This window comes from Ambystoma mexicanum, chromosome 7p (assembly GCF_040938575.1).
Source record: "Ambystoma mexicanum isolate Mex_15411 chromosome 7p, UKY_AmexF1_1, whole genome shotgun sequence".
Classification (NCBI taxonomy): domain Eukaryota; kingdom Metazoa; phylum Chordata; class Amphibia; order Caudata; family Ambystomatidae; genus Ambystoma; species Ambystoma mexicanum.
This window is the reverse complement of record NC_090939.1, coordinates 666,264,575-666,291,297: the sequence shown is the minus strand read 5'-3', so window position 1 is coordinate 666,291,297 and position 26,723 is coordinate 666,264,575. Positions and strand designations below refer to the sequence as shown.

Here is a 26,723-nt window from a genome sequence, read left to right as displayed (position 1 = left end):
CCGGGGACTGCTGGAGAAGTGAAGAGCGCGCCGCGAGCGTGTGGGGGCATGCTTTAATGATGCTGGGCCTCCGGCAAGATCCTTCCTCCGTACCTGGGAGACTCGAGGGGGATGGAGCACAATTCCCATACGTGGAGGCACCCTCCGAGGCAGCGCCTTGGTAAAAGCACGGCCCATACCCCGGGACCACGTGCGTGTCGCTGTCTGGTCTGCACTCCGTCAATGCAGTGTGGTGTGCGAGGCGGCGTGCGGTCGTCTCGGACCTTCGTCGCCAATGTCAGCAGGAGAGGACAACGCTCATTTACATGTGGGTCTTCTGCAGCAAAGCATACGCCAACTTCAATAAATTGTGACACACACTGCAAGCAATATGGAACCTTCTTTATCCAAGTTCCTCACAATAGTTATCCCATGGAAACCCCTTCCTTTCCGTCGTCCCACCCCCTACCTAGCCCAACGTCACTTCCCCCAACATTTAGGCCCGAACATGGGCCGCCCGCATAACGGTGCGGGAGGGCGCGGGACTCGCCACGTCACCACATGACACATACAAACCCCTGAAAAAAACGTGCCTGCTGTTTAAAGGAAGCTTAGTGCAGTGCAATGAAGTGCAAGTTTCAACTTCTTTCTACACTTTTATTTTAAAACAAGACCATTCCGGAACGGTTTATTTCTAAAATTAAAGGTCTAGTAACAGTACAACTTACTTAACTAAAAAATGTAGAAATTGTAGAGCACCGTTTCCGTCCACTGCCTTTATCCTAAGCAAAGCAGCCTGGAACATAGAGCCCAAGTACACTCTAAAGTTGTTATCCTGTCAGCCCACCGCCTGAGTACCGCTTCGCTCCACTCTGCAAATAGGCCGGTGCCGCCAATTAATAAGCAGAAATAGATACACCAGACCCGACTGGCAAGCTAAAGAGCAGAATACTCTCTTGTAATAGTCTTCCCCTCTCACGCTTAACGTCCCGTCCTTTTGTGGCCCGGCTGGATGACATTTTGAAACGTTGTCACATCCAGGAGACATGCATCGTCTTTGCAGCTATTGTAATGCTTTTTTATTTTTTCCCTAAACCTGCGAGTTTGCTGTGCTGCCCTCTTCTCTTCTTAAACATCAGCGCTCTGAAGTGTCTTGCATACATGAGGCACACTTTTAAACGCCAAATATATATAAATTACATAACAACGTACAGTGAGAAAGTTGGTAGTACGCCCCTAATAAAATGCCTTCTAAGATTCCCTAGAAGCACACACATGTGATCCCTTTCCGGCGCCTTTTAAGGCAAGGATCCCGCCCATTGCTCCGTGGCAGGGAGACGCCAATTCACAGCTGAGCTCTTGTGTAGGGCGACCGGGCTTTGCTAGGAAGCGACCTTTCAGCTTTCAGCTCGGAGAACACTTCCTGTTCTCGGCTGCTGCTTTCCTGCACAAGTGGAAGAACGATGAGGAAAGGATTTAAGTAAGAGAAACATGTCAGGTTGCAAGTAAGCATTTTTTTTTAATACAGAAGCATGTAGTTCAACATTCGAACGCGCTGTATGGAAAACACATTGTTGCTTTGCCGTGTGTTTACTTGCGGTAAATTCAGTATTGAGGCCAGCAGCAAATACTGCAGTGGCGATGCACATGCATGTACCACTTAGCTCACTGGTCTCAAATACTGCAGTGGCGATGCACATGCATGTACCACTTAGCTCACTGGTCTCAAATACTGCAGTGGCGATGCACATGCATGTATCACTTAGCTCTCTGGTCTCTTCGCAATTGGCCGGATACAGATTTTGTCTATGGCGTTTTTGAAATTGATGTAATTCTAACTGTGACTGACATTTTAAATCCGGTATGCTAACGAAACGTGCGTGGTAATTTATGGAAGCTGCAACCTCTTGGCCATTTGTCCCCCTACCCCTCCTGTTCCCTTAATTGTGTTGTAATTTATCTCCCTCGTTTTCTTTCAGTCCCGCTATCAGGCTGTCTTTAGTCCCTCATCTCTGGATCAGGTCCACCCTCTTTATTTGAACGTGAAGTGTTTTTTTCCTGACTGCACTCCAACTTGATAAGGTTGACAATTATCCCCAGGTAACTACGTTTTCCTGCTCTTCAAGTTCATCAGACATTTCCTTTTTCCCCAATTTAAGAGCTGAGTGATAATTAAGCAATGGCAGAGCAATGGGGCGTGTAACACGCCCACAGCAACTTGTTGTGGATAGCTTGGCTGCAGGACAACAGAAGTTCGCACCCATGTGTAGCTGTGTACTAAACGCGCAGCTTTCTCTCACACAGTGAACATGCTATCAAAACGAATGGATGAATACTCCAAACCCTCTTTACCTTATTGTTTCCCTATGTTCGACTATTATATAGGCAAAGATATGCTGCACATTATTATAATATGCAGATATGCCTCATGCTTCATTTTATTATTGAGTTTAAATTATCAAAGTGTGTTACTTGCTGTTAGGAAGAAATTCAAGGATAACAAAGAAACGTAAACAAGCATTGGCAATGCCAACAGTATGGGCTTTTGCGCAGGCACTTTGTCAGGCACTGCCATAGTGGTATTAAATTACTGTTGATGGTAGAATTTTTAAAATGGTGCGAGTACCTGGGCATCTAATAGCAGTGCCTGTCAAATGCCTAATACTTATAGACAAGCCAAAACTGGTGGCTTTGCCAATGCTTGTTTTTGAGAAGACTTCAACGAAGGACACACAGAGTGCTTGTAAATCGAGTGGCTAAAGACAAGGACATTTTTATTACACCAGTAATGGGTTTGCAGCTCCAATTAAGTCATTAACTCTCAGAACACCCCCTTGAAAAAACACTGTCAGGTTCTTGGAGTGCAAAGTTTAATGTAAGGCTTGATTAAAGGGAGCACAAAGAGTTCCTATGGGTAGATGTTTTGTGTGAGGGGGGGGCAGGAGCTGGGTGGGAACAAGTCTATTAGTGGGCAAATCACCAGAACAGCACCTACAAGCTGTGTGTCCCTCCTCATATGCCATTTCTCCTTATCTGTACTGTAATGCAATAGTTTAGGCTTATAGGTTTCGCAAGCAACATCTAATAGCCTAAACTAAAAACAGTATCGCAGCCTCTCTTTTACCAAATTCTAATTCCCCTTTTTAAATGTCGCGAAAAGCAAACCTCGCTCTTCCTTCCCTGTAGTTAACTTGTAATCAACCTGTTCTTGACTATGCATGCAATTTGCACGCCACTAGCTCTCTATTTAGGGGCATAGGAGACAAAATCTGGGGGGACAGGGGATACCTTGGGGACTTTACTACAGACGCAAACCACAGAGTAAAATGACCTGTCAATTTATTTGTAGTGAGTGATGATCACGCACATTTGTAAAAAAAAAATGTACGCATGGTAAACTATTGCTATTGTTTGTATGTCAACCAGATCCTTTATATCTTTGTGTATATTGCACACACAAACATTATTGAGTGTAATGTGAATATTGGCGCGGTGTGCAATTTCAGATGCAAGCGATACAAATGAGAGTTTTAACATAATACCCACAGCAGAAACACAGGTGTTTCGAGTGCCAAAGGTTAATCACATCTGCAACAGCGGTGTGTTTTTAATCAGAGCAAATGCGAATTGCACATGGGGATAAAGTATATTGCAGTCACCAAAGCCATGACCACATACAGGAACGAAGCTGAAGCTCGAATCAAGGTCAAGAAACATACACTATACTATACTTTTGTGTGTCGTATCAGAGTAACGACTGCTCAAAATGCATGGTCACCCCACTATCTGCTTTAATATTTGCAAGCAAATTCGAATCGTGGCAGAGAATCTGGCAGAGAGAGCCTGAGTACAATGGGGAGTTTTGGCAGGGTGGGGGGTGAGAGATCTGTCCTACCTTGTTTAGTCCAGTCTGCATGAACACCCAAATCTGTGAGAGGTAATATAGTAAGACAAAGGGAGAGCCTCAACAGGAATGCAGGTTAATCCACAGAGAGTGAATGTTACACAGCATGAGAACCTACCTATGTGGCCCTCAGAGGCGACTTCCCCCACATCAAGGCACTCGGGTGAAAATTGTGCTTGTGAAAGAGGCTACAATGAGAGCACCCAAAGCTGCTTCATGTCATCACAGGAAATAGGAGCGTGTAATTAATGAACTATTGCTTTCAAGCAAACACATATTCTTTCAGCAGAGGTGACAAACCCAGCACATGCTGAACCCAAAAGCAGAGGAATGCCAGCATTCTAAGGATTGGCTCAGTCTGGGCTGGATGTAGGTAGCATTGCAAGGGCTCTCCTAGAATCTTCCATTCAGGCAATACATAGTTTAGTGCCACTGTCAGGGATTATTCCACAGTGCAATTCCTTACTGCTATCGAAAGTGTGTCATAGCCTGGGAAAGCGTATATGCTACAGTGAAACATTGTCCTGCGTAGTGCGGTAAGCTTCGGATTAAGGGTCGCAGTTCTACCAGGTTGCAGAACACACGTGCCTCTGTTCACTTCCCCCATTTAAGATACTTAAAAAGTGTTTCTAGACCTAAAATGTATTCTTTTCAACATCCCTCCAGCTAGAAGTTGCCTTCCACTAATGTATCTTGATTACAAAGGTGGATAACCTCCAATTCTCTCAAACATTTCCACCATTGGCGATTCCCATTGTTGACCATTAATGGTTAGAACAAGAGATGTGGGCGGTTCTGAGCCTTCGAAGCCTGGACATTTTCTAGGCCCCCTTTATGCATGTACACGTGCACACCAAAGAATGTAAGGGGTGCAAACCAGTGGGCTGCTGTGAGATTACCGGCTGACCTCTTTGCCTTGGCAGTTTCATGGGTGTTGAAAAGACACACAGAGCACCTCTTAAGCCTGTGGCAAGTGCTTTACCTTTCAGTAATCATCCGAATACCGCCCCCCCCCTATGCCCATACTGTGCTGTAGTTCCCCTATTGCGTTTCAGGGTAGCGTAGCTGCAGGATGACCGGGTCACCGTGACCCGGTCCCTGATGTGGCATGGGGACAGGGTGGGTTACGGTATGAGTATGACTGTTCACCTTTCAGTTGGCTGTCCCGACCCGTCGCCCCACCCATAAGCAGAGGGGCGTGAGAACAAGAAGCAGGATAGAAGAAAACTGGGACAGAGAAGACCGGGAGACACATAGGCAAATGTGGAAGAAATAAAAAGCAGTATCTATATATTACACAGCCACAGTATTGGCTGTGTATTTATGGTTAAGTTGCTGTTTCCATAGGAAGAACACTTTTTGGGTGGCTTATAACTCCGCTTCCCCTTGACGAGTCCACACCAAACTTTGTGAAAAAAGTATATGGGCCACTCTGATTGTATTTGCAAAGTTTGGTGATATTTAGCCCAGGGGGCTGGGGGGAAGTTATAGAGGGGTCCCAAAACGTGCAAGGAAAATGTTGAAGTTGGAAGTTCTTACATAGTAAAAAATGTATTTCCACACTGTCCATGAGACATAGATCTTGTTGTTAAGTGTGTAAGGATTCTCGGACACGTCACCGTGCTGTGCGCCAGCATATGGTCATGTGGCATTCTCTGCAAGGTGTGCAATGAAGTCAGATGTTAGTTTACATTATGGTTACGTGCCCCTACTAGAAACAAATGAACTTTAGTAAAAAAACTTTGTTAAAGGGACGTTTATAGTAAAACCGAAACACCCTTGAAATTCGCCAGTTATGGTAAGCTAAGCAACCATAACTCACGCCACCACCGTGCACTGCTAAGACTAACACCCAGGACATCAAAGATGACATCACAAATGTAATTGACGATATCACATGTGCATTTACTTTTCATGAAAAGTCTGTACAAGAGATTCTTATTATAATGTTGACAAAAAAGTGTCAAGGGTCATTGGAATAAATATCATGAGCTAATTAGTGCATTAAGCAATGCATTGATATAAATAGCATTCTATTATGAAGTTCTATCCAGTATACTAAGCTACTCATGTAGAAACATAGACATTGTGTGCAACATAGATGATGAAGGTGCACTATTCATAATCTTGACATGTTGAATAATGAAATAACTGCTTTCTTATTACAGTTTTGCATACTGTGAAACATGTAATAAGTAGCTAATAAAACCCACTTACTACCTAATTGCATTATAGCAGACAAAACACAAAGAGACAACAACAAATACAAATAGGAGTGCATACAGGGAAAGTGAACTAAGCAAAAAAGCAGCAGTAGTACCAGAAAGTGTTCATAACGTGACTGATTATCTTTATGCAGAGAAATGATTGCTCTTTTTCAAAGTTGCTACTTCTCCCTATGTATATGTATCACATGATGTGACTGGACCCTAAGGAAAGTAGTGCGAGTACAATGTATACAAATGAGCATATACAGGGAAAGTACAGTAATAAAAAAAAACAGAACTATCAGAGTGCTGATATCCCTACTGATTATCTTCATGCACAGAAGGGATTGCTGTCTTTCAAGTCTGTGTCTTCTCCTATGTATATGTTTCATATGATGTGACTGGAACCCAAGGGTATTATTGTAAGAACATACTTGAAGGTTAAGTGTACAAATATAGTACCTTTTCAATTTTTAGTTCCTGACTGTTACTGAAGAAAACCATGTAGCCTAGATATGTCAGTAAAGGGAAAAAAGGGGGAGCCAGACATGTAATGTCATCAAGGACATTTGTGATGTCATCTTTGATGTCCTGGGTGTTAGTCTTAGCAGTGCACATTGGTGGCGCGAGTTATGGTTGCTTAGCTTACCATAACTGGTGAATTTCAAGGGTTTTTCGGTTTTACTTCGAACCATAACGTCCCTTTAACAAAGTTTTTTTAGTGAATATATATATATTAATTTCTCGGGATCGTCTTACATGCTACCCCGCCCAAACCTGAGACTCCCCAGGAATTGTTCTCTCCTTCTGGTGCTGCTAGGGCTGTGCAAGTCTACCCCTGGGGTTCTCAGGGCACATTACACAGATTGACAGCCATTATCGTAGAGCCCTTATCATAGAGCTCTCAAGAAGACCTCTGCAATCTCACAGCATGAAAGTTATATGTCCAGGCACACCTTGTATCTATCATCTTACACTGCCAGCTATTGCAGCGAATCAAAGCCTCTGCCTCCAGCCAGGTCATGTATGACCAGTCCACCCTCAATAGTACCCTTGTGTCCTTTGCATGTATTCTTCTCTCCTTGCCCTTGGCCTTGTCAGCATTTGTTTTTTAAGTGCAGCTGAGCATGTTGGAAGGAACATGGATTTGAACACTCCACAATGAGGAGGAAACGCTTGATAAATGCAGCAAGAGACCCCACATAGAAAGGGCTGTCTCGCTGTACAAAATAAATTTATATCATGAAAACCTGATTCTTACACAACACCATCTGGCATCCCACCACACCTTTCCAAGCAGGCACAAGGCGATGCACATCTGCTTTAAATCTAACAATGCACTGTTAGATGATGGGAGGATGAGTGTACAGATATGCAGGTTGGTGATGGGTTCATTTGTGTTTGGATGCCTATTCAGTGCTTTCATGGCCCCAGTTTCAACCAGCATGCATACTCGCCCTGTGCCCCTTAAACAAATATCTTCATTATATCTACGCTGTTAAACTATGCCACAAGCGGGCAGCAGCCAGCTATCAATAATCCTGTAAATAAATTAAGGAGGCAATTAATTTAAGACACTACAACAATATGACACGCAACTGAACCCCACTGAGGTGAAAACAGGCAAGTTCTGAAAATAACTGAAACATTTCATTCAAAATGTGATGATGGCGTAGAAAGTTTGTTGCTAAGTTGGTGGGCCACACACACAGTGACACACAGACATACTACCTGAAGGTTAGCAGCAAACTCATGCTCTCAGACAGCCAGAGTAATCGATTCGGATTGATCAGACGCAGGCAGGCTGGCAGACAGCCCAGCAAGCAGCAAGTGAGACTGCAACCACTTGAATTTCGCTGGTCGCTGCTGCAAGAGCAAATGGGATGTGACCGTCCCTGCTCAGCCTGAGACTCGGCACGGGACATCGCTGCTCAGTCAGCCTGCTCGCTCATGCTCCGTGCTCGCTTCGACAACAGTAGTCGGCAGCACTGTGACTGGACTCCGGAGACTGCGCAGCAGTGCACTGCGCAGGGGCACGTGCAGTTTGTTTCTCGCACGGGCAGTGCCTGGAGTCATATGCGCAGGCGCGTGGTTTGGGCCATGGCACACCAGGAGCCGAACTTTTGTCTTTGCATGCAAGTGAATTTGCAAGCAACTTCCCGGCCAGGAATTATGTGTATTTTCTGTGAAGGATTTGAACATTAAAAAGATTGTGAAAGCTCATTATCTAGATACCCCAGAAAAACGTTTTCTAAAAGATTTCTTCCATTGAAACTGAGTGGGTGTTTTTTCCAGCAAGGAGACCATGTCCAAGCGGGACCCAGGGCAAAAGCTGGAGCTCCTGCCATAACACACCTCTCATAGCGAATATAACTGATATTCTATCAGGTAATTTTTGGGAAAGCTTTGGGATACCACCGGAAATCACAATAGTCATACCAGTTGTGGTGATCAGAGAACAACTGTGAGACTACATTTCAAACAATATCTTTGCATTATGTTTATAAGGACAATAACCTATATGTTTTTACTTATGATTTTGCTGAAAAGTTCATGGTATGAATTTGGTTTGAGTATGGAGCATATTATAGGGATTGCCTGACGTGATGTGGGAAATTAACTTCCCATAATAAGTAAACACATGAGCATAAGAGAAAACATTGTTTATGAGAGTCCATATACTCGTGGTGAATTAATAATAATGTGAGATTGAGGAAATGACACATAGACACAGAAATACTATCAGGGATGTGACATGCAATGTCTTTGTTACACATACCAAAAGCTTTTACAAGATCCACCATTGTTACCGTATTGCACTTAACAGCGGGAAGAAAAAAGTAACTCCCCGCGAACAACCAGCGCTTGCGTAGGTTGCTAGGAAACAGAGGACAGCAAGCTAGATAAGCGGCGTCTGCAATAGGCGCCGGTTCTTTGTTGCGGCATTCACGACATGATCTGGAGTGAACAAGGTGAGTTAAGAGAATGTATGGCAGTAACGTAGGAACAGACATTGATGTATCACGTAACAAAAAATGATCTAGCAGTAAATACATTTGGGTTGTTTTATTGATTAACAGACCGCTCCAATACACGGCTGTGACTTGAGGAAACGGATGCTTAGCACAGAGATACCGCGTAGGACACAAGCATTGCCCTTTTGAAATACAGGTACACGAAATACCAACCATGAATGTAGTTGAGGCTTGGCACACATATTGCACATATTGTCACGTCGCTAAGTAAATTGACTTATTGTTATCTATTTTCATTTGTGTCTGTTTGTTGGTTTTCATGAATTTGGCTTATCTGGATACCGACATGAAATGGTATGTTATCATATTTACTTTTGAATATTCATTTTGAGAAAATGTACTAATTGTGGCTTCAATATGAATAATGGGGGAATTGTTTTCCCATAATGACTATAACTTTGGGATGGATGTGAATCATGTAAATGAACGGATTAATGATGCAACATATGAAAATAATATGATGTGAATTTATGGTGCTTGACCAATAATGTATGAATTATATAAAGTGCTTAGAAGCCCTGAGGACAAACACAAGTCCGAAATGCATTGGCAAAGAAAGTTCTTGGCACTATTAAATTAAGGAGCGCCTATGCCTTACGAATAAAGTGGAAGATGAGTTTTACATAAATTGTGATTTTTGACTTCCATATTGATGTGAATATTATTGAAGGAATTCACAATTTGAGCAACTCCTATAGGAGAGCTGGGAATGAGCACACCTTGTATCAGATTAACTTCTGATTCTTCTACTTGTTCTGGAAATAACAACCTTGTGCCTAAGCCTCAAGGTGTCCCCCGATACATTACAAAACACTGAACTGAACATTAAGTAAACAGCGGTGCCCACCCTTCACACACCATATTTATTACAACTGCAAATCAACTACAGCAAAGTTAGATTTCTGTACTGAAGAAAGGTTTATGCCAGACTAACTTTTGTATAATATGCATAAAGATATATAGGATGGAATGACAGTGTGTGGTGCATTAAGGAGCATCCTGCCCCCGTGTGCACATTAAAACACACATCCTAAACAGTGACAGATAAACAATGTAAAGTGGGGGCTGGTGAATTTCTGAACTGAAGAGGCTTAAATGTTTGCATCAATTATGCAGGATCGACAAAACATAGTCAGGGCGACCAAACCAAACGAGGAGAGTTTGAGGGGTGTCTCACTCCCAAGAAAATGTTTGAAACCTTGGGTTAAAATGATGCATTTTACGGCACTTTCTTTGCAAAATTGGGTAGAAATCCATACAGTTTGCAATTGGTTTTTTACGGAAGCATATGAAAAAACCCAATAGTTGCAAGTCACCAACCATGTACAGGAACATTTTCCAATACATGTCATGCAGTTTTTGCACATAACATATGCTAATATAAAAATATATTTTGTGATGGTTCTTCCCATGTATGTCCATTCAGGCTGCACCAATATATGCCATTATTACCATATGAGGACTCCCAGCTAGTAAAAGAAAGTATGTCCAGGTTGGCTATGCACCATAAATGTTATTAATGACTAGACCGGCCTATATTCAATGTGGTTCAGTTTAGCCAAGTAGTATATTTGCTTTACCATTGATGCATGGTCCTGTAAATCAAGGGCAAAGCAAAACACTCATTGGCAATGCTAACAGTTTGGACGTTTGTGCAGGAATGGGAAAGGCACTGCTGTATTGGTATTAACTGGCTGTTGATGGTATCCGGTGCAAAGGGGTTCAGTACTTGAGCATCTAATAGCAGTTCCTGGCAAATGCCTAATACTTATGCACAAGCCAAAACTGTTGGCTTTGCCATTGCTTGTTTTTAGTAGGACTTCAGTGAAAAACACATGGTGCTTTAAAATCAAGTGGCTGAAGGCAGACTTGGTCAAGACATTTTTTTTACAGCAGTAGCGTGTTTACAACTTCATTTAGTCATTAACTCTCAGAAGACTCGTTTGAGAAACCACTCGCAGACACTTTGAGGGCAACGTTTGATGGTAAGGCTTGATTGAAGTTAGCTCAGAGTTCCAATGAGGAGGTGTTTTGGGTGGGGGGTAGGCAGGAACTGGGTGGGAATTGCCATAGGGATTAGCATGGTCATGGGAATTTTTCTGCACTGTGGAGGCAAGCTGGCTCCCCCTCCGCTGGATACATTAGGGCATTTCTCAAAGTGTCTGTGCCTCTGAGAGGTCAGCAGGGTTGGGATAGACTCTGCCAGTCTCACATCAGGCTCTGAGTAACCACTGACAGACTCTGCAACCACCCTATAAGGCTTTCAGAGGTATTGGGCTGTCAATATATGTATTCTTAGGCCAGTACATGTTTGTTTGTTCTCAGAGTGGATCATAGGGTGAGATGCCTGGCAGGTTTGAAGTAGGCACATTTTACATGATCAGATTTGCTGCAAAGGTGGAAGGCTGTAGCTAATTTCAATATCGGTGTTCTTAATGCAATATGTGGATTCTTCCCTCTGTTTCAGAGTGGTAGGAGGCACCCATTATTAACCTTGATTATTAGTTGGTGCCTTAGCGCCGCTTATGATCCAAAACTATTACACTGGATTACATATAGGAGACATATAGGATATCAGGAGAGGCACACAGCTTGTGGGTGTTTGGTTATTGACTCACCGATTGACTACCCCATGCTAATAATCCCTATCACCATACTAACCCACTACCTGCATCTTCCCAACCAAAACATCCTCATGAGAACTCTTTGAGCAATCTCTATCAAACAATAACACAAGACTTTGTGCAGTAGAGGGCCTTACATTGTTATTTCTAAGCAGTGTTCTGAGAGTTATTGGCTCAACTCCCGACCTATTCTGAGACTGGGGATCTGCCCCCTCCTCTTTACTCCCCTGTTTGCTTGCATATCCATTGCTGCCAAACTGCCTAACCTCCCCACCCCCATTCTTTGCCCCCCGATCTGTTGAATCTCTGCTTTCCTCAGTGTGTACTTTCTCCTATGACTTGTAAGGCACTTTGTTGCTTGCTGAAGCACAGTTTGTGCTCAATAAATACCCTAATAATAATAATAGAAATACAAATAATAATTTAACCTGTAATTGTGCTACTGGTGTAATGGAACGTGTCTTAACCAAGTGTGCCTTCAGCCACTTGATTTATAAGTAGTGTGTGTGTGTGTGTGTGTGTGTGTCTGTCCTTGTATCTCTTCTTGCACTGAAGTCCTATGAAAATCAAGCATTCTCAAAGACAACCATTTTGGATTGGCTATAGGTATCATAGGCGTTTGCCAAGCACTATCATTTGCCCAGGTGTTCACACCATTTTGCAGCCGTTGTCGTATCATGGTCAAGTATGTCCATTCAGGCAGTGCATGCCAAATGCCTATCCCATGGCTACACAAAAGCCAAATCTGTTGGCTTTATCACGGCTCGTTTTTAGTGTTTCATGCAGTACATATCACTCTTCCGTGTTATTGTGGGTTCATGCAGAACACATCATTGTTCCATCTTATAGTGCATTCGAATACGGAAAGTTTGTTTTACCCATTTCAAGTGTGCTTTATAAGAGGAGAAATGCGCCTTAAACCTGAGTGTGGTTTGGAAGGTTGGCAAGAGTGCATCCCACCCTTTTAGTTTCGGAAGGCCAGCAGAAGGTACGTTTTCTTTCTGGTTCTTTAACTTAATAGGAGTCCCTGCTCCTTCTGAAAATGATGTTCCGTAATCTATTAGTAAAATCTATGGTATCCTGCAGGTCTAACTCCCACAGCACGCGTGTGTGTTATGTGTCACCTCAGTCACAGTATACAAGCTCTCGGAGTCTTTGACTTGCTACCGTCCTAGTTATCAGGGATATAAAGCTGTCAAGCCAAAAGATAGGCCACTGTCCAATAGCAGCTAAGCTCGCTCACCATTGCCAGAGCTCCATGAGACAGCATTCCCTGGGCCTCGGCCTCTATAGGTGTGGAATGATGGTCAGTCATTGAATGCGCCGGGAACCCCCCCGACCCCCAAGTGTAAGGCCTGGGGCATTTTGACCCTCCTGCACCCCCCCCTTGTGATGGCCCTGTGCCTGGCACTGGCAGCTGTTCCTGGCTGGGCCAGGAATTATGTGCAGAAGCAGACAGTGGCAGTGCACTGTCTGTGCACAACAAGAGATTCTGGGGGGGGGGGCATATGCCATTATATCCCCCCACTTAAAATTGTGGGGGCGATTTGTCCCCCCTATCCCCCATGTCCTACGCCCATGTCTCTATTGCAGATAATAATACCTGCTCCAGGGAAGCAGCTGCATTTTACATAATTGTGTTCATTTACATTAAGCATGTTGCTTTCATCACGCACACTGCAATTCAATTGGGAGGGATGAGTCAAAAATAAACCACTGTTTCATTTATTTGTGTCACCAAATTTGCATTTCTCTTCCTAATAGTTTTGTAACATTAAAGTAAATGCTTCAAAGAAATAATAATACTTGTTTGCTTCTGTATTGTATCAAGTTTGTTTAAAGTGGTGAGCTGGGCAGGTTGGCACTACAGGAAAGCAAGCATGATAGCTCAATGCACCACCTGCCTGGGCAGTTCTGCAACTTAGATATTCGCACCCAGGGAGTGTCAGCCAACCAATCAGCTAGCTGGAACAGCGGGCGAGAATACAAAATTCCCACCCTCTGTTCCAGCCTCCAGAGGCCCTCCCGCCACCCCCCGGGTGGCGCTTTCAGTTCCCTTTTTTTTTTTCCCCCTAACATGGGTAGGCAACAGGGAGCCTCTCCCTGTTTTCCCCACTCCAGTTTACTGGTGGGACAGGAGCCTTTCTCTCCGAACCACCATTGAAATAGAAAAGAGACCAGGTACTTTTTTTCAGATGACAGCAGCCATTTTGGAACATGCTTTCGATGGCCGACATAATCTGGAACGGACCTAGTCCCTTTTCCATGTCAATTGCATTGTCCTTTTTTCTTTTTTTTTTAATTTTTTTTTTTATTATTCTCCAACAGGCGATGGGCTGATCCCCCGTCGGATGGAGGAAAAAAAAAAAGAAAACTTGCACCCTGGTAAATCCTGGGATGCGAATAGTTTTCAGGCCTAGGCTGGGGGCCAAATATGGGCTTTAACAGCCCGGAGCCCGAGCTGAGGCCCTCTCTCCGCTCAGGCCTACCAAAGCTTGGCTTGGCAAGCTGTTAAAGCCAATGTCTGCCCCCAGCCGGGACATGAAAGCTATTATAGACCTCTGGTGCCCATGGTTGGTATTAACACCGTCACGGCCAAGCGGTCAGACACCAATGACACATTGCTGGAATAGTGGACATGAAATGCAATGTATATATTTGGCATTTCTTATTTGCACTGAACCACTAAAAAGACCTTTCACTTTCAGTGGATCAAGGTTGTTGTGTTAAACTCATAATCAAAGGGTGCTTCCTGGTTGTCGGTTGTTCTTATCTTTTATGCAGTGCTCAAATATCATCAAAGTGGCCTCTCAGTACTGTCTTCTAGTTTAACAAGCATTGGCAAAGCCAATAGTTTTGGCGTTTATTGCATTTTACATTCATGGGCATCATTTTATTATTGAATGCAGTTAATGCTTTGGCCTTACACACCCAGTAATTAATTTAAACACATATGTCAGCAGGTTAGCATTCGACGACACATATTATTTCTAATAAATATAGTAAAGACGTGCATTCACAGTGGTGTATGAAGTATTTACTGTGTTTATTACTATTATCTTTGACAGTGTTCGAGTTAATGCTTGTCTAAAAAAAAAAATAGGTCATGTCTCATGCTGTACATGTGGGTGGCTCTGAGGGCAACTAAGGTGTGAGAAAGCTAGAGGATGTCTGATAGGGTGTTTGTGCAGGGAGCAAAAGAGCCAGGGTCCAAGAGTGCAAGAAAGAGAGGGGGAGGGAGACACAGAGACTGGGGGATGGGCAGGAAGAACCAGGGTGAGAGAGAGCGTGAGAGACATAGACAGACAGACATAGAGAGGGTGTTTTTTGCAGGGGGCAAAAAAGTAATTGTACACAAGGGCAACAAAGAGACCCAGAGAGTAAGAGGGACTCGGAGAGCGAGAAACAGACAGCGAGAGACAGAGCCACAGAGACCGATCCTACCGGTCCGGCTAACTATCGCCCGATCTCTATCACACTTTTCCTGGGCAAACTGTGTGTGAATCTGGGCATCACAGATCCAACTTGGGTCCTTTCTCTCCACCACCTCTCTTAAAATGGGGTGTTCCCCAGGGCTCTACCTGGCCCCTCTGGCCCATGTAATCTCCACTTTCTGCTCTAACTTTCAGTGTATGCACATGACATGCAACTCTCTTTCCGGCTCCCTACAGCCACCTCTCCTCTCTCGCACATCAAGACTGTCTATCCATGATTCGGGATTGGTGTGCCTCCAACGATCTATTCCTTAATGCCAGCAAGACGGAGATCCTTCTCATCGGGACCCCCGCTCCTGCTTTCCCTCTCTCACTCAGGCCGCCCGCCATGGGCTCTCTTCCTTCACCTTCCTGTGAGGCAAAAAGCCTTGGTGTCATCTTCAACTCCACTCTCTCCTTCTCTCCTTACATCACAGACCTTTCCAGGAAGGCCCACTAACGGCTCCACCTCCTCAGAGGTACTCTTCCTTTTCTCACTTCGCCCCAGAAGCTCATTGTCTTCAGAGCCCTGGTTTTCTGTAGGCTGGACTACTGTAATTCAATCTGCCTTCCTCTACTATCGGCCCTCTGCAAATAATCCAGAACAGGACTGCAAGACTTATCCTTGGCCTCAGCCCCAGGGGCCAAATCTCTCCATCCCTGAAATCTCTGCACTGACACCAGGTGGCCGCAAAGAGCACGTTCAAGACCCTCTGCATCGTCCACAAGGCTTTCTGGGGCCGGGGCCTGTACTCCATTCAACACTCTTCCTAAATACCTTCCGTCTTGAGCCCTTTGCTCTGCTGCCTCCAACTCTCTGAGGTTTTGTATGCTTTTTCAGGCAGAGAGTGGGGTAGATAACTTTCCTCTTGTTATGCTTGAGCTACAACGTGGCGCTGGTGCACAGTATATTCTGGGGGCACTCAGAGCCATAATGGATATTTACTCCATGCCTCAGTGAAAAGCTGTACTTACTTTGCTGAGAGCTGAATTTACTTTGCTGAAGAAAACATGCTTTCCAAACCTGATATGCAGTCAAGGACATTCTGCTGGGAAAGCTGGTTTTGTTATGTCTTGTTATGGGACTGTTTTTAGTGGCGTTTGTTCTTAGGAGAGGGAAGTGCTTTGCTCCTTGAGGTTACTGTCGGTTGACCCAGCTGGCAACCAACGGTTACCCATCAATGCGCAAGTGCATTGCCAGAAGGTTCGAGAAATTACCACCCCTTTTTGAGGAGCGCATATATGCGGAACCCCTGAATGGTCAGACGGGACAAGTACAAAGACCTCAGTCGGAAGGGGGACGCCTTTGTCCGGCAAACCTGTGGGCTGTTGTGCTCTCGGCCTGGCTGTTATCAGGGTCTTCCAGCCGCTTCTGGCGAGATGAGGGATTCAGTTACGCCCACAGTGATGTATTTTCTTTGGAATTCTCTCTTTTCTGTGATTTATTTCTGTGATATCACTTGTTGCTTCCAAGCTTTGAGTAAATAGCCGTAGAAGTGCTCATTATTTTCTAAGCGTGCGTGTGGTTGTAAGTCATCTCGTCGTCTACCTGCGTTTAAAGTATTGGCTCTGCAATTGCGCTGGTGATTAATGACTGTCCATGCACTCTGGGCAAGCAATACATTTTGGCGCTGTGAGCAGGGTATTTGTGATGAATTGTTCCAAATATTAAAGAATCTGTTTGAACGCAGATAGGCTTTGTTTACATTGCAAGCGAAAGTAATTTGGCAGTGAGTGTTTATCTGTTTTTTTTGGTGTGTGCGTGCCTGCGCGAGTGACGGCAGTGTGGAAAGAAAAAAAAATATATATAAAGAGGTTTTGTACATTATTGCAATGATGAATAGTTTGTTCAGGAAAAAGAGCGTTCCCGCTGGCGGTGAATGTTCTGATGTTATCATTCCAGGCTGGGCTAAGAGCCCATATGATAAAGCGGCACGGGGCTAAGTAAAACATGGGATCAGGGATTGGGAGATTCTGATATAATGTTGTGCTTACAACAAGTTTCAGTGGAAAGGGGAAGGGAATGCACTGCGCTGGGTAGGCGGGGTTGGGTCCTTCTGCATGCCTATAGGAAAATACATCAAAGGAATTTGGAAATGAAAAATGATATTTTGCGATTGGAAAGAGAGTTGGCTGCAGAAAGGCAGATTGTGTTAATGCAGCAGATTCAAATGAAACTTTTTAAAGATCAAGCCGACACATACCAGGCCGTGGCCGAGAGGGCAGCAGTCAGAGTAGCCCGGTATAAGTATATGAAAAGACGGGGAGGATTCAACCAAAGAAAGGTGGCAGCTGTAATCGCTACCGCCGGTGTGGATTGGGATCCGGATAATTGGGATGGTGACATTTTTAACTCAACCAGTCCAGAGAGCAGTTTGGCAAATGAGTCAGATCCCAAAACGGAATTTAAGCAGAAGACAGTGGTGGCTAAGCCAGTTAGAAGGCGGCGAGCCAGGCCCCACCCGCAGAATCCTGCGGGCGGGGTTGTGGATTTAACCACGCTGGAGGATTACACCCAGCAGGAGGTTGGGGAAATTATTACCCGTTTGAGGAAAAAATCAGGGGAACCTTTATTGACATGGATGGTGAGGTTGCTAGATGGGGGCGCTGCAGGGTTGTTGGTAGATTCCACGGACTCGCCGCCTTTTCTACCTTTGTCAACTGACACCAATGTACAGGAGGTCTTAAGGGCAGGGCCGCCCCTTGATGAGAATGGCCAAGATTCACAGGTGTCTTTTTGTTGCACCTAGCATCCCAAGCATGTAACCGTAAATACCCCATTACCACAGATTGGCCTAGCGAGGAAACAAAGTGGTATACTTTGAAAGAGGCAATTCAAAAGGTCAGAGAGCATGCTATGAAAGAGGCAATTCACGTAGATGCTCCAGGACACATGGGGGCCGTGCCGCTCTCAGTTTCAACTAGAAATCTAGTGATCAGAACTGCACCGCCCGCCGCCGTCATTATGACTTCGCTCGTAGGTATGACGGGCAAACCCACTGATGAGGTAGTGGATGCCATTCGGCAACTGGCAGGTTTAGGGAAGTGGGACAAGAGTGATGACAAGCCACGGGAGAGAGAGGGGCGTAGTGAGAGAAGAGCTGAGGGCAGGAGGCAAGATAGTAGAGACTCCCGAGTGTCCAGAAAGGACATGTTTTTGGATTTGTTAAAAGATGATGTGCCACGAGAAGAAATTGATGGCATTGAAACTAGGGTAATGTATGAATTATACAAAAAGAGAAGGCTTGCAGCCAAAGAGCGCTATAAACGGAGTCTATGGGGACACCTTCCCCGTACCAGCCAGCATACTCCGATTTGAGGAAGGTGGTGAGTGCAATGCTAGAGGCAGTGTCAAGTCACACTCATTCAAAATGTGACTAGGGTTACGGCCGAGCTCCGGCAGCGTCTGCTCGCATAAATGTTAATGTTAAGATTTTTTGGGGGCCAGGAAATACGCAAGGGGTGTGAGCATTGATAGACACTGGGGAGGAGTCCTCTCTGATTCATGGCAATCCAGCACGATTCAAAGGCAGACAATTTACTATTACAGGTCTCGGTGGGGCAGGGGGGAAAGGAGACCCTCGCAGTACAAACTGAAGTGGAGATGAAAATAGGCAATTTGAATAGGCAGAAATACCAAGTGTTGATTGTCCCGATACCTGAGTACATAATTTGCTTTGACATTCTCGAAGGGTTGACTTTGGGACTGGGTGGTAAAACGTACCAGTTTGGGGTGAGTGCATTGACCTGTACACCCATTACTGTAGGCAAATTGAAGATGCCCCCAGTGCAAGTGCCTGTGGCAACCAAGCGGGTAGCAATGAAGCAATACCGCATTCCTGGGGGGCACAAGGAAATTTCAGACGCCATGAAAGGGTATGTAGAGGCGGGTGTGTTACGCCCTATCACTACCGCATGGAACAATCCTCTCTGGCCTATCAAAAAAGGGGATGGGTCTTGGAGGATAACAGTGGATTACTGTGAGTTGTATAAACACACTCCTCCCTTAGTGCCCGCGGTCCCAGATGCCATTACCTTGATTGAGAATGTCCAAAAGTTTGAGGGGACTTGGTATGCAGTGGTAGATTTAGCCAATGCATTTTTCTCTGTGCCAATTGCTGAAGAGTGCCAAAAGCAGTTTGCATTTTCTTGGAGCGGGCGTCAGTACACATTTACAAGGTTACCTATGGGGTACATACATAGCCCGACTATCTGTCACCGGCTGGTGGCAGAGCGCTTAGACAAGATACCGTGTAAACCTGACATAATAATCTCTCACTACATTGAGGATATTTTGATTCAGGGCAAGGATGAGCGCAGTGTGCAAAACCAGTTAGAAGTCATTATGGAAGGATTGAAGAAGGAAGGGTGGGAGATTAACTCGAATAAAATTCAAGGCCCAGCTGAAACAGTGATATTCCTAGGGATTCAGTGGCATAATGGGCATCGAGAAATGGTGTCGAAGGCCCGACAGAAAATACTTGATTTCACCACTCCAATGAACAAAAAGCAAGCTCAGCAGTTTATAGGGCTGTTTGGGTTTTGGAGACAGCACATTCCCCATTTAGGGTAGATACTGGCCCCCCTCTACAAAGTGACACGAAAGAAATATGAGTTTCAGTGGGGGGAAGAGCAGCAGAAAGCATTTGATTTGGCTAAAGACACCGTGCAGCAGGTGCTTGATCTATGGCCATTGAAGGAAGGCTGAGTGGAATTGAATGTGTTTGTACAAGACAATTATGCTAACTGGAGTGTGTGGCAGAAACAGGACAGGAAACGTGTGCCATTGGGGTTCTGGAGTCGTAAGTTACCCGATGCTGGTAACTCGCACTCCATTTGAGAAGCAGTTGCTGGCATGTTATTGGGCCCTTGTTGATACCGAGCAAATGACGGTGGGCCATGATGTACTAATGAGGCCAGAAATACCGATTATGCAATGGGTACTAAGCTCTCCTAAAACACATAGAATAGGACATGCTCAAGAAGCAAGCATAATTAAATGGAAATGGTACATTCAAGACAGAGCCAAATCAGGGAAGGGTGAAGTTGCAAAATTACATGAGCAAATAGCCAGCATACCGCCCTCAGATTACATACCACCGGAAGTGCCTGAAAAACGTGAGTCTCCCGTGAAATGGGGAGTACCTTATGGCGATTTGACCGTGGAGCAGACAGATCATGCCTGGTTCACGGATGGCTCAGCCCAATATGTGGGAGCAGAGCGATACTGGAAAGCACTGTCGTACATTCCCAAGACAAAAAAGATTTTGACGTCAGGGAAAGAGAAGAGCAGCGAGTTTGCAGAGCTTTATGCAGTTTACCAGGCATTGAAACAAGAGACCCCTGGTCGATGTCATTTGCACACGGATTCATGGTCAGTGGCGAATGGGTTGGCGGTGTGGTTGCCAACCTGGCAAAATAATGGGTGGATGATTCATTCAAAGGAGTTGTGGGGAAAAGAACTGTGGCAAGATATTGCAGAAATGTTATCACAAAATTAAGTCACTGTGTATCATGTGGACGCGCATTGTGCTACAGACTCATTAGAACGTTGGTTTAATTCTGTTGCAGATGAACACACCAAGATTTCATCTGTGGATGCGGAGGCTCAGGAAGACAATTTGGAGGGTTTGGCCAAGTGGGCTCACCAGAAATGTGGGCACCTTGGAGAAAAGGCTACTATCAGGTGGGCACAAGCTCGAGGAATCCGCATTCCTTTAGAGGTAGTGAACGATCATTTTGCAATGTCAAGTGGGCCAACACCAACAGCATATGGCTATCCCTCAGATTGTTCGGGGTACATTGCGAAGAGGAAAATTACCAGGTCAAATTTGGCAGATTGGCAGGGGACAGATATAATCAATCAGTAAAGGTTGTCAGTATGCATGCACTATTGTGGATACATACTCGGGATACATGATGGGTTTTGCCATGCAAGCGTGCCACACAACTGAACACCATTAGGTTGTTAGATCAGATCATATTGCATTACGGAGTGCCTTTGCAGATTCAAAGTGACAATGGGTAACACTTCAAAGGCAAATTGATTCAGGAATATTGTCAGGAAAAGAGCATTGAATGGCTATACCATGTGCCTTATTACCCTGCCGCTTCAGGGCTGATTGAACGCATGAATGGTTTGTTGAAAGAACAGCTGCGCAAATCTGAAGATGGCAATTTGGCAGGCTGGCGTGATCGTGTGTTTGATGCGGTGCAAGTGCTAAACAATAGGCCTGTGAATGAGCATGAAACTCCTTTGATGCGGCTAATGACTCCTGCTTTACAGGTTCAACCCAACTCAGTCAGAGAAACCCTATTGTACTGGGAAATTACCCCGGGTTCTTTAGCTCCCTATCAGGCGACTCCAGAGTCAGCAGGGTTAGACTTGCATTCCCATGAGGAAATCAGATTAGACCCAAGAGGGATTGTCGTAATTGAAACGGGGATTGGAGAACAAATTCCCCCAGAGCATATGGGATGGATTGCCCCTAGATCTGGCCTACAATTGAAGGGAGTTCAAGTGTTGGGAGGGGTCATTGATGCCGATTACCAAGGCGAGATTAAAGTCGTCCTGATGAATAGTGGGGACCAATTGTTACTGATCCACAAGTGCGATCGGGTGGGCCAACTAATTATTATCCCCGTTAAATTGTCCATGATTAAGAAGGGGGAGCCTCCTACAGTGTTAACTACCCGTGGGGATTGTGGTTTTGGCTCTTCAGACAGTATGGTCCTGGGTGCGAAGGTGTGGGTGGAAAGGCCAAGTGGCCCACCAGTACCCGCAGATGTCATTGCATCAGGCAAAGACCAAGTAGTTTTAGTAATGGAGCCCAGTAGAAAGAAATGGCAATATGTTCCCGCAGACAAATGTTACCTAAGAGAGTGATTTACAAAACTGATATCTCTTTTCTGGGTTTGCCTTGTAGATCCTGTGTCTGGCTGGTGTAATTGTGGGACTAAATGGACTCCGTTCGGGAGAGTCAAACGGCATGCTGCTACCAATGAAAAATGTCACATCTGTGCCAACGATCAAGGAGAAACAGATAATGATGTCCAAAAGCAGCCCTATGCCGATGCCGATAAGCCAGCCAGACTGAAGACATGGATTCGTGAAATGCAGCAAACACGTCAGGCGCAAGTGAAAACAACATTGAAACAACATTGATGCCAGTTATGCGAGAAGCATCTTCAGGACGGCGAAAACATTCTCCAATGATCACCCAAACGGAGAATATGTGGACATACCTGGCACAACAGGTGCTCAACATTATGCACTTTTGGCGTACTGACATGCCCAATGCTGAAGCCTTATTGACTACGTGCTTCGTAGCAGTGCTGATGCCAGTTCCGGTTCTAAAGCATATTTTCGGCGTCGCGCACAATGTTTCTTTGGTTCAAGATTCCGATATCAGGCAATCCTTTTACGTCTAGGAGTACTGCAGGATTTGCCAGGAAACAGATCCCAAATGGAGAAATTTGACACGTATTATAACCTATAGTATAACTCAAGGTGATGTGTGTTACCTTATGACATGCAATGCAAAAGAAATTGGCAAATGCCAACAGCTCAATTTAACCAAACAGCAAAATCAAACTGTGTTCGAGAAATGATTGTGTTCATGAATTCCACGCACATGTACCAGTGTGAATAACACTATGGGCCTCATTAAACGGTAGGCGGTAGGGATTTAACGTTACCGCTAATGGAATACGGGTAATGTTAAATCCCCATGCGAATTACGACCCGGCTCACCGCTATTAGCGGTACCGCTAAGTACGGTGCCACTAATAGCGGGCAGTCCACGTGCGCGCGACCCTCCATCCCGTAAATAACGCCATGCCGCTAATAGCACAGCATCACAAGGCAAGTGGACATGCCAATAGCGGCATGGTAAAGCCCCCAAAACCCCTTACCGCCATGGCACTAATACCGGCATCGCGAACCACCCCTTAAGAGAACTAAGCAGTGTTCCCACCTGCCATAGGTGGACACAATCAGCACAGGTGGAGGCAATGGAGACTGTGGCAGCTCAAAAGGAGCACACCACACCCCTTCCCACACCAAGATGGTTCCAATACTTGCAGCATTAGATGGGCTGGAGGACATGATTGCAGCGCAGCAGCAACAACAACAGGCAGCACAGAGGAGACGCATGAGAAGCACGAGGAGGAGGAGGAGGAGGAGGAGGAGGAGGAGGAAGAGGGCAAGACGGGCACAGCAAGCACTACCACGGCACCTAATCATACCACAGAGGCATCCACCAATCCCCAGGATCCGAGCCAGTCCATTTAACCTAACCCCAGAGCAGATACACACCCTGTACCGTCTGGACCGGGATACCATCACCAGCATTGTGGACATGATACACAACAACATTGTGAGCCTCATAGACATCCGAACTGCCATTCCCCCCCTCTACTCAAGGTGGTAACTGTGCTCCACTTCCTAGCCACAGGCACCTACCAGCATACAGTGGGAACAACCAGTATTCTCACGCACGTTGAACCAGGTACTTGATGCCCTCCTGAAGCATGCACCTGAACACATATTCATGCCACGGACTGCCCAGGAGATTGCAAACACCAAAGTTGGGTTCTATTCACTGGCAGGCATCCCAAGTTGCATCGGGCCATCGACTGTACCCATGTGGAATTGGTGGTCCCACATCACAATGAAGTAGTCTACCGAAACAGGAAGCAATTCCACTCCATCAATGTCCAAATGGTATGTGACGCCAAAAAGATAATCACACATTGCTGTGCCCGATTTCCTGGATCAACCCATGATTCCATGGTCCTGCGGAACTGAACTATCCCACGCTACATGGAGCGACAAGCCGGACAACGTTCGTGGCTACTTGGTGAGTAGCAGGGCAAGCACATGGCAGTGTGATTGGGGTGGGGGGAGATACATACTCCAACTGGGTGTGATGGGAGGGGGGAGGAGAGATACATACTCCAACTGGGTGCGATTTTGGGGGGGGAGATATACATACTTGAAATGGGTGTAGCTTGTCGTCCGTCGGACAAATGCACATACAGATGTACGCCAATGTCCATCTGGGAAGGCCGCAACGTACTTGAGATGAACGGACATGCAAGTATAAGCTACACAACATAGATGACAATCCAGGTCTAGAAACATTAAACGTCCATCCACATTGCACAACATTCCATGCCACAAAATACACAAATGTCATACATGCCGTCAAGATAGTCATACAGAATTAGTCCAGCACAACATCAATAATGCAATGTGCCCTTGAATGCATGCAAAGGGATCACCCCTAGCCATAGCATTGCACCACGCACCTATAGCACCACTGAAGTGATGCCTCTCAGCATGGCAACATCAATGTTGGAATGGCTAAACACAAGCATTGTGGTACCAAATCTGCCTGGGCCCAGGGACACCTAAGACCTGGCCTCACCCAGGACATGTCAATTACTGTTGGAGGCATTAATGGGGCATGTCTACTTGCAGGGTCGAGCTCACCTTTGCACATTGCAGTCACACAGACCATCTGCATGTATGCTGTTAATTGTGTACTTCAATCACAATGCAAAGTCAATTTGTGTGATATGAACAGGCCGCTCTTGAGGTGAACAGTAACAGGACCCCATCCTCCCCCCCCCCCATACAGGTGATGCCGGCTATCCCCTGAAGATGTGGCTCCTCACCCCTGTACGGAACCCACAGAACAGGCACGAAGAGGAATACAATTGTGCACATACCCGTACCCGCATCGTGATCGAGCAGACATTTGGCCTTTTGAAGACCCGGTTTAGGTGCATTAGCAGGTCTGGTGGCGCTCTCCTGTATGGCCATGAGAAGGTGGCCAAGATCACCATGGCATGTGTCATGCTGCACAATATGTGTATCAGACGGAATGTGCCACTGCCCCTGACGTTGAAATAGAAGCACCTGATGAGGATGAGGATGAGGATGATGATGATGGTGATGAGGACGGAGGTGAAGGGGATACAGGTCATGCAAGAGGGGATGGCCAGGAGGGACTTGCTGTGAGACAGCATCTGATCAACCAAATATTCTGAGTAACATGGTTTCGTACTGTCACATGGATATGGGTAGTAATGCACTGGTGTCTGTTTGGAAGCGCACAATGGACCCTGGCGTCAATAAAGTACGCATACATAATGAAGAAGTCCAAGCCTGTGTTTTGTTCAAACACCAGTGTATTAAGGAACGTAAGGAAGAAAATGTGCATGTCCCCAACATCCCACCACCCTTCCCCTCCCCCCACCCCCCACAATAGTCCCATGACACCCTTCCACCCACCCCCCACAACAGTTCCACATGTGTCTGCCACAATTTTTCCGTCCAGCCATGCATGCGGAGGCTTCACCATGCACTCCCTATTGGCCATTGCCAACACCAGCATTGGGAGGCTGCGTAGACGTGCGCCTGGTGGTGAGTGAGGAGCGGCGGAGGGGGCTTGTCTGCCGCGAACTGGCAGATCAGGAAGTGGCAGACTGTCCTGGTGGTGGTGGTGGGAATTGGCAGTCCAATGCGTCCCTATCCGTGTGAGGACCTCCCTGACTCGGATAATCTCCCCACACAGCCTGTCTGTACATGCCTCCATCCCCTCCCTGGAGTGCCTTGCTGTCTCCGTAATCTCTGCCCTGACACGGGCAGCCTCCACCACATGCTGCCCAACCAGCACAGTTATTTCCTGTTGCCGCTGGCTGATGCTGGCCAGGTCGAGGGCAGTGTTGGGTTCTGGTGGTGTGGCTGCTGTGCCCTGTGATGCTACCAGGTCAACAGATGAAGCCACCGGGGGGCTACTAAAAGCTCCCATGTTCTCATCGCCAGTGACATTAGACACAGGTGTCTGCTGTGGTGATGGCTCAGGGGTTCCAGGGGGGGTTGGGGTGTGCATCTCCATGTGGAAATCGGTTGTGTCCTCCACATCTGATAGTGGTGCAGTGGCTGCCGCCTCTCCTGCGGAACTAGCTGCAGCTGAGGGTGGGCCCTCCGTGGCTGGGATCGGTGGTGGTGAGTTAACCTCCGGAGGTGGGGCAGTTGTTGGTGGTGTGACAACTTGTGTCTTGGAAGTGGCGCTCCACCGATGTTTCACACTGCATCTGGACCCTTCTACCTTTTGCCCCTTGATGTTGTGGGGGTGTCCTCTGTGTCCTGTATCCTTGTTTTTTTTATGCGCAGGGGGTGCCTGAGATGCATTGCCAGCATCCTCACTGTCTGTATGTGAGCCTGTCGGGGACAAGAAGGGGGATGGCGTTGATTACGGTTCTATGTACTTAATGAAGTATACATCAATAATGCAGTTGTGGGCATTTTGACTACATTGTAAAGGATGCAGGTGATGTGTCAGTAAAGTGGCTCATGCATGCATGCATGGTTGTGTGTGGCACTTGTCTCTGGTGATGTGTGTGTGTGTGTTTGGGTCTGACACTGACATGGCCAGGGTGTGATGCATGTGTGGATGCTTGGCCATCCATGAGGTGATTCTGGGCTCGCA

The 26,723-nt window shown here is 45.9% G+C and overlaps 1 protein-coding gene across 1 annotated transcript in view; it reads left to right on the top strand.

Moving 5' to 3' along the window:
• The first annotated feature begins 1,324 nt into the window (after positions 1-1,324).
• Positions 1,325-26,723, top strand: part of LOC138526245 (arylsulfatase D-like) — a 567,118-nt gene continuing 541,719 nt past the window's right edge. The window contains exon 1 of the mRNA XM_069636738.1: positions 1,325-1,484. Coding sequence (XP_069492839.1) covers positions 1,471-1,484 — 14 coding nt within the window. The 5' untranslated portion in view covers positions 1,325-1,470. The remainder of the gene's footprint in view (positions 1,485-26,723) is intronic.